Source organism: Myiozetetes cayanensis, unplaced genomic scaffold (genome assembly GCF_022539395.1).
Source record: "Myiozetetes cayanensis isolate MyiCay16 unplaced genomic scaffold, myiCay2020 scf3, whole genome shotgun sequence".
Taxonomy (NCBI): Eukaryota; Metazoa; Chordata; class Aves; order Passeriformes; family Tyrannidae; genus Myiozetetes; species Myiozetetes cayanensis.
In genome coordinates, this window is record NW_026087521.1 from 40,882,690 (window position 1) to 40,896,282 (window position 13,593).

The window sequence follows — 13,593 nt, forward strand, 5'->3', positions numbered from 1 at the left end:
GATATTAACATACTAGTTTATCAGAAAATATAAAATGTGGTTTAAGACTGAATGGAAAATAAAGGGACTAATATAGAAATTTACTTAACATTTCATTACATATTCTTGATACAAAATAATCTAAAGCTTAATGACCAAGGTGAACATTTCAATATGGCTCTAGACAGTGAATAAATCACAAGGTGTAGAATGAAATCTGTTCTTTAAAAGTTTACATAAGATTGTTCACAATATTTCTTGTTTCCACAGTGATGTCATGACATAAATTCCTTTTAGACTTTGAGTTGCCCCCAGAAGAAAGATAAAAATTAGATATATCATTATTAAAAAAAAAAAAAAATCACAAAAAACCTCACAAACAAACAGAACAACCAAAAGAAAAAAAAGTAAACTCTGAGAGGAAAAAAAATCCTATGCCTAAATTTCTTTTGTATATTATTTTAGGTACTTTAATAGAACAAGAATGTTTTTTGTGATAGGAGACCCATAAAACAAGAAAACAGATGTCAAATAGCTTTAATATATTATTGATTAATTTGATATGTAATACTTTACTTGAAGAATATATCACCTTAATAGTCTCTCAATCATGCTCCAAGACAGTAAAGTTGTGAGCTGTGCTTTGACTTTCTAAATCTATATATAAGCAATGGTGTCACATTCAAAAATACTGAAGTTCCAGTGGATTCCTGCCAAAATCTATGGGCACTGCTTAAATCTCAACTCTCTGGTTATCATGTCTTAAATTATCCCTGTAAATGTAGACTCAAGAACCTGGTTTATGTTACTACTCTCTAAATTAACCCTAGCTCATAGAAAAATTGTACCGACTTCAGTAGAATCTCAGTGAAGCTCATAGATGGATTTTTACTCAGCAAAAATCCACATGTGGTTGAAGGAGGGCTAATGTGATATATTAAGATAGAAGTTAACCACTTAAGGTGCAAGTAGAGGATTAAACTAAAACAAGATGTTACATTTTATTGATCCTACCAAGGCTTATTTCCAGAAGCAATGTACTACATTACACAAGCAGTTTGCATAGACTCATGTGCGTGTGAGGACCCTGGTCCAGTGAAATGACTGGGAAGGAGAATGTCAGTCATGACCTCAGTGACAGAGTTATGTGGATGTGTTACACTGTACAATAATGAGAAAGTTACCTCACATTTATTATAAGGTAAGGATGGTGAATTATTGTGGATTGGTAGATACAGATTTATAACCTAATTTCCTCCAAAGTAATCCAATTCTTGCACCCATACGCTGAGATTAATATATTACACCGAAGAGAAATAATATTATGTTCTTGAACATACTAGAGAGACAAAGCTTGAGGCCAGTACTAGTACAAGTATTGTTTCTCACTGTGATCATCTAAGGGTATGAGAGAGTAAAACTTTAAGGAGATAGCGTCTTTTACAAGCCTGCTGATATTAGTTGGACAAAGAATAGCTCTGCATGACTTTAAACTCCTCCCCCCACAACTATTTGTTTTTCTAGTGAAATATATATTGCTTCTCATTCACTTCTCCTTACAAACCTTGACTCATATGTGTCTTTCTCTGGGACAGATACTAACCTTTAGAAGTAATTGCTTCTCTGCCATGTTCAGTTGCTTTTATTTTATTATAATAAGGATGAGATGAAGAGGCAAGATTTATCTCCTTAGTGCCCAGAAAGTATAGAACCTGAAATAAATTTTGGACCTTTGATGTTGATAATACAAGTCCTGTATTTTTCAGTTGCACTAACATTTCACATACAAATTATGATGTACGTTATTTAAACCGTAATTTAGAGTGAAAATGGAAGAGTTGTAGAAATAACAGCAAAATGAAGGGAAAAAAGAAATTCCTTCAGTTCCTAATACTAGATATTAAAGTTGTTTCTTAACTATTAATATTTAGAGAAGGGGTGGGGAGCTTGCTTATGTCACTGACATCATTGGAAGATACAGCTTTCTAGTTCCTGTTTTCTTAGTCCAGCTAAGTAAAAGCTTTTGAATATATTTCTAATTTCCTCAGTATTGCATCAATTGAATTTTGTTTTCCCTGTCCTATCACAACTTTTGTAAGTTGAAAGGAACTGATTATGAAACAGTTATGCTGGTCTGCAGTAACTTAAGGAAACATAGAAAGGAAATCACAGGTTCAGTTCAGACCTTTTTACTATCCTTACATAGTCTGTCTGTGACTCTAAAATGTCCTAGAGAGGAAGAAGAAAATATGTAAAATAGTTTTTTTCCTATATTTAGTGTCCACAGCTTAATCAACCTTCCATTAAGAAATCTTTTCACAATTCAATTAAAAATGTGAATACTTGCCAAAAAAAAAATACATTGAGCAGACATGGAGAATGACAGTCAACTCCATTTGTGATGCAAATGCAATCACATAATTACCAGTTAAAGCTCAGAAAAAACCTCTATGTTGAAGAATGAAGTCTCTGTCCTATTGGTGAAACCCTTGTAAACTTTGAAGAATGATTAATATTTATGACTTATAAAGTTGGTTCAAATTGCAGAGACCACCTAATTTGTTGAACCACCTTACTTACTGGTTGTCACTGTGTCATCATAGTTTCCACAAGAGGGTTATTCAGAGCTACTCAGGTGTATTTTTTACTTTTACTGCCATTTCAGGGTCCCTGGGCCTCCAGCAACCTGAAGTACAACAGCTGCCTCAACATGAATTTGGCAGAGTTTCCCAGCATAGTGAGGAAAAAAAATTGGGGTGAATATTGAAATGGTAGTTTTGTCCTCAGTTTTTTAGTATTTTAAGAATAAAGTCTTCACTAATGTATCAGCTGCCCTTAGCTAGCTCTCTTTCATTTATCGTGGTGATCATAACAGTCATTTGTAGAAAAATCCTATTTAAGCAATGTCTGACCATATTAGCAATTGCAATCAACTACAAAGAACTGGTCTTTAAAAAAATCAAGCTTCTGAGTTAATATTTAAACAATTAATTGACTTCCAAAACTGCAAGCAACCAGCCATTCTGATTTGAAGTCTGCATGAGTGAGGTATTTCTGAAAGCTAACACAAGTTGTGTGCTAGGTTGTAAGAGCCTTGTGTCACTTAGCTGCTCTTCTTAAACTTTTTTTTCCTTTTAAATTCGTTGGTGTTGCTTGAAGATGGTAATCATGGGCAATTTGTCCTTTTTGGGGCATGGGAGAGGGGGATTGAAGTTTTCTTTATTAACGGAAAACTGCTGAAAGTTTGTCCTCATTATGTGCTTTAGGTCCAGATGTGGTAAGGGAAATACCAGCCCAGTCTTCCAAATCAAGCATGTTTAAGTTTTTTTTCCTTAGCAGTGAGATTCACGTTCATTGTTTTATGATTCTGTGTCGTAAGTCTCTGCACTGAAAAGCCATAAATATGCCAGTACGTCTGTGCAGAGGATCTCCATTAGGGCTTGGACTAGGACCACCCACTCATTTCTCCTGAGCAAGCCAGTAGCTGTTAGATAGCACCTTTTCATTAGCTACTGACCTGGACAGGATGTAAACTGGTGATCAACAGATTAAAGGTATTTTTTATCCCATTATTGATCCTCAGAGCCATCAAGTCTTTTCATCAAAATTTAAGAATAACTTCTTTATCTTTCAAAAAAGTCTGCTATCATGCAGTTGTAAACTTACTTTTTTTTTTGCTTTGTAAAATTGCCAAAGCATGTCATTGTGCAGTATATGACTGTGCACCCTACTGCTAGAAACAGGGAGGTTTCCAGTGGCTCTCAATGCTTGCATTTGTATGGGTCAATATCCATAACAGTGAACATGCACACCAAATGCCTCCCTGCCATAGATTGGTATTTCTCAGCTGTTTAAAAATTGTTTGGATTTTCATTAAAGGTTAGAATTTTATTCCTTTGTGCCATGTGTTTTATTTAACACTGAAAACATACAGTGAGAAAGGGACAATGACAGGGATTGATGTCAAGCTAACTACATGGTGTGTACGTTCTGTTGTGATAGTTAAGGTGTACATTGAATAGTTGGAAAAAAGTTGACAAATGCTAAATTTTAATGGTGAAATAGCCTGATTCTGCGAACTGATTGGATTTTACATCATTTGACACAAAAAATAATGTGTATTAAATCTATTCTGAGGTACTGACATTTGGAAAGTGCCAAAAAGAGTAAAACAGTCATGTATTTTTGCTGATTCCAGTAGATAAAAATTAATTGTGTTTGACAAATGTTTGTGACCTTAGTTGTAGTTTGGTAGGCAGAAGCTATGATTTTGTGACTGTATTCAATGAACTGTTGTTTTATGTTCTAGAAATAGACAGAAGTGCAACCAGCTAAAACTAATGATGTTAGCCTGTTAAAAAAAGCAATTATGCAAAATATGTAGATGTTCATTCTGTCAGAACCAATGATACATATGCTTTGTCCCTGTCATTTTGAAACCTCAGTGCTAGACTTAGATATGCCACTGTAACTTTTGCCAGACCGAAATGTGCCAACCTTGGAGTTAAATATGCAAAAGTGAGTTTTTGATTAACACCTCCCACCACCAAGTATTTTAATTTGAATAATTACTTTATAGTGACCCAAATTTGCATTGTGTTTTCAATTGATGATTATTTTCTTCTTCAGTTTTTGTTCTCATCTAGAGTTGTATGCTATTTAAAAAAAATAGATGTATCTTTACTGCACTAATAGAAGAGGAAAAATAATTCTGCGCTATGTGTCATATGGTTTTTTATTTTAGGCTTTTTGTTTGTGGGTTTGTTGTTTTGGTTTTTTTTTCCTTTTGGTTGATTGGTTGGCTGGCTTTTTTTTAAAGCAGGGATGAGCCACTGCAGGATAAGATAATGTACTCTTATCATGTAGTTGCACCGTTTGGTTGGCAGGAACCTTGTGCCATGTGGATTTGGCTTTAAGGAATATGGGTTTGCCAAAGAAAGTTTACTAAATAATAAGGCTAAATTCTTACCTCCAATGAACATTCATTTTGTGAAACTGGAATACTGTTAAGCCTGCTCATATCTATGCCAGGATGATCTCTTGAAATATGGCCTCTATGATAGTTTTGATGGAACCTGGTCTTGATATAGTTCTTAGTGTGCTGCACAACTTCCTTCTCTCTGTTTTATTGTCTCTAAGACCCATGAGGAAAATACTGAGAATCTGGAGCAGCTGTAATCATGAACAGACCTCGTTATTACTCCTATGTTAACTTGTGGGATAGTGAAGGAGGTTTGCCATGCCTGTTTCCAGACCACAAAACTTGAGAAAGCCTATAGGCTTATATCTGAGAAATAACACTCAAGGCAACTTGAGAGATGCAGACCATTCTGGAGGCCTTCTATTTTATAAAACCACAGCAACTAATTTCATGGGGATAGTGTTAAATGGGTCACAGGTATCTTACTGAACATGTGATGGTGATTCATGTGTGTGTCAGACTAGGCTGTTTTCTTCAAGAATAATGACAACTAATGGATCTGCTCTGGCACTTGTGTAGAGTAATGCAACTTTAGTAGTTTGGTGATTTCAGTGATAAGGAAACCTGTCTTAGAAGATGTGGGTCTTTTTACCATAATTTCTGTTAGGGTTTTGGTTTGTTTGTTTGTTTGTTTTTTCCTGACCATTTTGTTTGTGGTAACTTTACCTTTGGCTGTGTATATAGTTATGATACAAGGAAAGGGAATGAAACTATATCAGGGAAGGATCAGGTTGGACCTTGGGAAAGGTTCCTCACTGAAAAGGTGAGTGGTCACTGGACCAGGCTACTCAGGGAAGTAGCTACAGCACCCAACCTGTCAGAGCTCAAGGAGTATCTGTATGATGCTCTTAGTCAAAGGGATGGTTTAGTTTTAGGTAGTCTGGTGAGGAGCAGGGAGTTGGAGTCGGTGGTCTTTATGAGTCCCTTCCAACATGATCGTTTCTATTATTCTGTGATTTAATAGAACAAAACATGCTGTTTCCTCACCCTCCACACACACACACTTTTTTGTTTTTTTTTTTTTTTTTAAAGCAGAACTAAAGCTCTGTCCTACCTTCCTCTCTGATTTTACCTTGGGTAAATGTAATGCTTGTCCAGAAGAGTAGCATGGAGCTTGGTGTTCACCCAAAGCCCTTTACAATATTTTTTGCAATACATTTCTACTGCTTCCTTACTTCTTGGATATTGAGGATATTGGACACGTTTCTTCCTCAATCTAGAGATCTGCAGCATAAGTAGCTGACCACAAAACTTCCTGTAGCACTTAAACATTCATATTTATTTAGGTTAAATCTAGTGATAATAGTAGTTGTTTTTCTCAAGTGCCTCTCAAGTTGGAAATTTTAACTGTACATGATTGCTCCATGGTGACATACTGTTAAAATAATTTTCCCCCCCTTTTTTTTAAGGGACGCAAGAGTGAGGCAGAAAAGTACTTCATGAAGGCTATTCAGCTGGATCCTACCAAAGGAAACTGCTACATGCATTATGGTATGTTTCAGATAGATAGGGTTTCCACACGTATTCCAGGCTTGCTGTTAATCTCTCCAAGTGATTAAAGGTTTGAAAAATGCTACTGGCAAAATATCTTCTTTAAAGGGAAAGAAACTAATCTACCATGTATAACTTCATCTCCATTTCAGCTTGTTAATCAGTGTAGAGGGAGAGGCGAAGAATTTCATATTTTGCATAGCTTTCCTCCTGTGAGAGGAATTTCAGTATTGCTGCCTCTCTGGGAAAGAACAAAGGTGACTATTGCCATATGTCAAAGTTTCATGGCCTGGAATATTACTGTTAACAGTTTTGGCCTAACTTCGCTGGTTACTGGTGGGTGGGCAACCAGAAGTTTTACTTCAGTGTGCTTGAGTTCTATATATCAAAGTGTCTTATGGGCCTTACATCTAGCTCCTGCCCAGCACCTTCTTGGCTTGAAATGTCTAAGCATTACAAAAGATTTTGATGAGTTTTGGCCATATCTTTCCTACTAAGCCATGCATGTGCTTATGGCACACAGTTAATTTGAAGGTATCTTTATAACTTTGGATTGTTTTTGCTAGATGATGCAAAAAATATTTCCAGATGTGTTTAGTCCCAGAGAAATAAAATTATTTATCTTTATGGACTAATTCTTACTGTATTTTAAAGCTGATAATAGACAAATCTTAAATGCAAGCTAAGTATTCCCAATTGGAAAATATAGAAGTAAATAATAAGATTCATCTTAGTTTAGGAAGAAGGTAGGGAACCACATGTGCACTATATATGTCTTTGTATATTGTCTTAATTTCCTCTTCTGATTCTAACTAGCAAATGTAAAATATATAAAAATGAGTGACCAAAAGGGAAAATTAATCTCACATAATAATCATGCTTTCACTCTGTGTGATATCTTTGTCTGAATTGCTCACGTGGTGTATTTCTGTTTGGTCCCATGCAGTATGAAATTCTGTATGTTAAATTCCCAGAATCAAACTTTGGACATAGAACATGTAATTGTATTTAAATTAATGTAACCCACTGTTGCATTATTTTGCATTATGAAACACTGCAGTTAGTGGCCTTGTCTTCTATTTATGGCTGTGCAGGTAAATCTGATAGGGGTATTTTTGCTCATAAGTTCCATTATTTCAATTGGATATAAGTATACTTGAAACCTCAGGACAATGAGGAAAAGTTATGGCTGATTATTTCTTGGAATCCTACTCAAACCCCTTCCAACCTTTGTTATTAAGAAATCTATCCTTAGTTATTAGGAACTTTTAATTGCATACAAATTCAAGGTAGGTCTCAACAATATATCTCAGCAAAAGACATTAGGATTGTGTGTATTTCATTACATATCTAGACTTGTTTTCTTTTTCTCTTTCCTTACTTCATCAGTTTGCCTGTCCTTTCCTGTAATATTCCCTCTGTCTCATTTTCAAGTGCCCTATAAACTAAAACCACGGTTATTGAAATCATCATTCATGTCTGATACATTGACTGACTCATTATCATATGACAATATTAAAAGGGTGTGTGGTTTCCTAATGAGATTATTCCCTAAAAGCATTAGCAAACTTTTCCTTTGATGTCTTCCACATTCAAAAAGTGGGTTCTGTCCTTGTACCGAGGTCATTACTGCAACATAAGTGAGGTTTTACTCAGCAGTTCAGGAGTGAAGGGCAAAATTTAGTCAGTGGAATAACAGCATAGTAAAATGTGATGCTCAAAGGCAATAGACACAAGAAGGTTCTCTGTAGAGCTGTTAACTCTCTGTCATGGAGCATTATACACAGAGAGCTCTTCACGTGGAACCTTTTTTTTCCCTATATAACTTCTGATCGCCTTACCCAATTCAGTGATGTTATTCTATGTTTATATCAAAGTATCTGTGAGAAAGATATGGTCTACTTCTGCTTGGGTTATGTGTCTGTTTAGTACAGCTGATTCACAAGTCTTTGTCACTTTGGGCATGGGACATGTAAAATTTGAAATCACTTATCCTTGCCTTTTCTTTCTTTCCGTTTTCCCTTTCTTTTCTTTTTAGCTTTATTTCTCTTTTCCCTTCCACCTATTGCTTGAATTGATGAGGATTGTATGTTACCAGGGGCATTCCAAATATTATGTAGAAATCCCCAGTGAACACTAAGCTTTATCTCTCTATCTCATTAATTTGTTCCAGGACCTTGTCACAGGTACATTCTACATCCTATATGCCAGGAGTCTAATTGCGGGGAAATACATCCGTATTTTGCATGTAAATCTTAGAGATTACTTTCTTTCTCATCATGAAGATGTTGGAACAGAGAATAAAGTAGTTGGCATCAGTCCTAAAAAAACACATACCTCACAAAACAGCCAAATGAAAAGCGTGGTCAGTTGGGACATAGCAGTGTGTTGATGGATTAGCAGAAATAAATGGACTAAAGATTTTCTTCCAAATGCACACAGGATTGCACACACTTATAATTTGTGCTCCCAGGTTGTGCAGATGTTATTTTTGACTTTTAAACTTTTGGACTTTTTTGGAGCTATGAGAAAAACTATCAATATACTGTATTTTTAAGAAGCTTACATTTGTATTATAATTTAATTCAAACCTTAAACCAAAGCTAATTTTAGGTATGATTTGGTGCAGGAGGCAACATGATCACACAAAAATTTGGAGAGAGGTGAACAGTTTTGTATTTATTCCACTACCGCACATTTCTCAACTTAACATCATAATAATCAGTTTTGTATAGGTACTTTGCTGACTTTGGATTTCAGTGGATTTAGGTTTGAAGCAGTGTTTCAAACTCATTATGCTTGAAGATGTCTGAAGGGAGAACTAGTGGAGAAGGTGAAGAGATATAAATCCCTGTAGACTGCTGACATGATTCCATGTCATTGGACATAAGGGAAAGTGGCTTTTACTCTAGTGACCAGAGAGGATCACAGTCCCCTTTCAGACTGAAATGCAGACAGCTGCTCACTTGACCCTTCTTTCTTTTCCCCCTCTCATATACCAGTTATCTGAACTTTGTGGAAAACCATTACAAATATGTGAATGTTGATGAGTGATATGATACAGCATGCTCCCCAAAGCACCTCACAGATGAAAGAGAGATTCATATGAATCAGGAAGAAGAAAAAATGACAGAGGAAGGAGTGCAGAAGCACCAATATAAGTTTTTTTTATTTTTTAGTTATCTTTCAATTAAAGTATTATTTTTGGCACAACATACAAGTTTTTGAACTAAAACATTGGAGGAAATTGTTTTGGATACTAAATTTGAATGCTCTGGAAAAGTTTGAGACTTAATTGGATATTTTAATACATATTTGTTAAAGGTGACTTAAAGTGAACAGTTTTAACTGAAACAGGTTGAACTTAGTAAATTATTTATTTTTTAATTCATTTATTTTTCCTCTGGGAAAGTTTACTTCAAAATATCTTACCACATCTACTTAAGACATTGGCTCTCATGCATCCCACTTTACTTTGAGGAGCTAACTCAAGTATGCAATTTTGAATCCTGCCAGACCTTGGTAGCTTGTCATTAACAGATTGATAACAGAATTGGTCTCCATTGACATAGAAGAGATTCATTCTGAACTACTTGTCTCAATTAAATGCCTATGGTCACACGAGATGAATCCAAGTCAATCCGAGAAACCACAAAGAGGTACCTATGAACTAAACAAGTCCAAAGGAACTTTCTTCTAAATATTTTAAGAACATAATGGCATCTAAAGAGTCAGCACCTCAAAGTCATTAACAAATGTGCCAAACATAAGAATGTTCAGTCAGGTCAGATCAGTGCCCTTATGGCCCAGACACTCTTTAGTTTTGGATGTAGTATTGACCATCCGCAAAGGAAGTCTCGGTATCTGCACTGAGCCTATCTCAGCAGAAGTTGAAGAAAGATTATGTATGTATGAAATTTGTCAGTGCACAGAGATGAGGGGAATTTCAAACAGTGAAATACTTAAGAGCTCATCTGTTTGAAAAGAAACAAAAATAAATTCTTCAGTTAGTAGGATGCAGTGTAATTGAGTAGTTTGAAATTGTTGAAAGCCTTCTACACTAGCTTTCCCTTAAACAAAAAGACACCATTAATGTACAGTGATATTTGTTGTGCAAAGATTTTACCTCCAGAACTGTCTTATTTAATTTATAATTTGTTGTCTAAAAGTAAAAAAAAAAAACAACCCAAACAAACAAACACACAAAAAATCCCACCAAACCCGCACAACTAAAACATGCTTCATTTTACTTGTTTCCTAAAAATAGGTTTTACCACTGTGCCTCTTAAAGTGCATGTAATTGCCTCTCTCCAACGTAACGAAAGTGCAGTGGGGAAAAAAGAGAAAAGGAAAGAAGCAGTGAGGTTTCAAGATAAATGTCTGTACAGAGGTCCCTTCTCCCTTACTTTTGTAATGGATTAATTGCAATAGGAAAGTCTAGAACCCAACGGGATGCTCAAATTAACTCTGTTTTATTAATCACTGTTGAGACCTCCTTTTAAAATAGTTTCCTTTGAATAATACATTGTTTCTAATAACTTTAAATTGTTTAACAATTCCTTTTTTGTTATAAAAATAGATTATTCTCATTAGATTAATTATGCATTCACTTAATTAGGCAGTTCACATTGATCATCTGCCTTTTTCAGTACATTCCCAGTTACAGATATAAAACAAAATGAAGAAAAGGCTTTCAGATTACATAAAACTGAAGTGCATTAGCTATACTCTCATTGAAGAAAGATTAACAGGTTCCCAAATATACTTTTTTTAACACTGTCTTTCACTTTTGAATTTGGAATAATTTAGGAGTTATTTTAATAGGTTTTCTTATATTATCTGTTTCTTTTTAAACAAGTTTAACTTGTTGACTGCTGTATTTGTTTTTTGGTTTCATACTATGTCTTTCTAATCACTGTTTCTGTAGAGGGCTTTTAGCCCTTTTTGATGCCTAAATTTTCATCTAAGTTGATGAGCACTCTGTATCTATGTTATTTTCAAAGATAACTGCCTCACCACTCCTGTATCACAGCCTGAAAATTAATTGGAATCACTGTGATTTAAGTTTCAAAATAAATTGCATTGAAATACAATAGCAGTGAATTTTCAAGCACCATTTTTTTCAATTTTTAAGTCATACACTTAGATGTCTTAGTGAGTGTGAGGATTTTCATATATTTATAGATGTGAATTCAGTTTTCTTTTTAGGTGTTTCCTCTTAGACTGGGGTGTAATAAAGTGAAGTGCTGGGTCCTGGAATTCAGTCCCAACAACCCCCTACAGCGCTACAGGCTGGAGGAAGAGTGGCTGAAAGAGGCCCAGTGGAAAAGGACCTGGGGGAGCTGGTCATCAGCTGTCTGAACATGAGCCAGCAGTGTGCCCAGGTGGCCAAGAAGACCAAGGGCATCCTGGCCTATATCAAGAAGTGTGGCCAACAGGACCAGGGAAATGATTGTACCCCTGTGTCCAGTTCTGGGCCCCTCACTCCAGGAAAGACATGGAGGTGCTGGAGCATGTCCAGAGAAAGGCAACAGAGCTGGTGAAGGGTTTGGAGAGTAAGTCAGTGGAGGAGCAGCTGAGTGAGCTGGGCTTTTTAGTCTGGAGAAGAGGTTGCTCAGGAGAGACCTTATTGTTCTCTACAAGTGCCTAAAAGGAGGTCATAGCCAGGTGGGGATTGGCCTCTTCTCCCAGGCAACTAGCAACAAAACAAGAGCAAGAATTTCTTCACTGAAATGGTTGTCAAGCATTGGAACAGGCTGCCCAGATAGGTGGTGGAGTCAACATTTACATGTAGTCACATTTTTCACAGTGCTGGAGCTTTGTGTCTTTGCTCTTCATTGAGTGAAGAGTAGCTTAGGAAAGCTTTATTTTTCTTCTACATATTTAAGGAAAAGGTCTTATGAAGAAAAAAAACAGTGTACTTAAGAAAAATAAAATATCAGTGTTGTATTTGTGAGAAACAGAAACATCAACCATGACCTACTAATGAAATTTTACTAATTTCTTCAGGAGAGTTTTATGTTGATGGAAGAAATGTCACCCTAGTCCATAGGAAGGTCTTTTTTTATCCTTGTCAGTGAAATGAATAAAATTTCACAATCTATAATTCCAGTAAATGAATTGTCCCATTTCTGACAGGTTAGCTAAGTGCAATATATACCAAATGATTAATAAAAGAGTGCTTGGATCTGTTACACTGGGAACACCAGATCCTACATGGTGATTATATATTGAGAAATTAAATTCCTTGATGAGATGGAGTCAAAGCCAACCAGATGTAGTATGTCCATCACTAAGTCACTTGGCCAGCCTTCCCAATACATGGTCTTTAACTTTTCTGCAAAGGAAAGGGGTTTTTCCATTTTAAATCTTTTGGAAATCTTAACATTAATATACAATGATTTTGTAGGGAAACTATAAAACAGGTTTATGATACTCAAATAATACATGTTCATAGAACATATGTGGTCTTTGGAGAAATGGTCTCTCTGTCTTGAGCGTACAGTGTCATCAAATTAGGGTCCTGACTTTGGCGTATGGCTCCTCCTACAATATCAGTGAACGTAGTTACAGGAAGGCAGGATTCCCAGACCCAAAATGAGAAGGAGATGTAACTGTCTTGCAGAAAGCTTGATTAAACTTCTGACCTTTCTGTTTCTAGTACTCTCTGTAATAACTTTGATTTTAGAAAATCTTACCTAGAACTAACAGACAGTATTTCTTAATTCCAAACTGAAACCGGAAAATATGCCAGAAGCTCAGCTATTCAGAAGAATCCACCAACCTGAAGTCCTTTTTGTTGCTCTCTAGGCTGTTGCTATCACAAAATATTAAAAGAAGATTATTACAGACCACTATAATAACTATTTGTTCCAAACTTTCTTTAGTACCAGTCACCGAGGTAGAATGCAATGGAGGATTTCCAAACCAGCTAGGTCACCGAGCTTAAATGCTGTGGAATTTCCATTTAGTCTGCCTCTTCCCTTGAGTTTATCCTTAAATCTGATCATTATGACATCTCAAATATGTGGTTGACTCTGCTTCCTCAGCGTAATATACTAGACTGCTCAAGAGATATGGTATAGATATTGCAAATCAGAGACAGGTCTAGAAATGTGGCTTTGTGCTTCTTCTGTGTTGCC

General features: G+C 35.8%; 1 protein-coding gene across 2 annotated transcripts in view; it reads left to right on the plus strand.

Annotated features, from left to right (window-relative positions):
* Positions 1-13,593, plus strand: part of TMTC2 (transmembrane O-mannosyltransferase targeting cadherins 2) — a 244,734-nt gene that overhangs the window by 193,646 nt on the left and 37,495 nt on the right. Inside the window, exon 9 of one of the 2 annotated variants that reach the window (XM_050324145.1) lies at positions 6,370-6,451. The exons of the other annotated variant lie outside the window; for it this stretch is intronic. Within the exon in view, the coding sequence (XP_050180102.1) occupies positions 6,370-6,451 (82 nt within the window). The remainder of the gene's footprint in view (positions 1-6,369; positions 6,452-13,593) is intronic. 2 annotated transcript variants of the gene reach the window in all.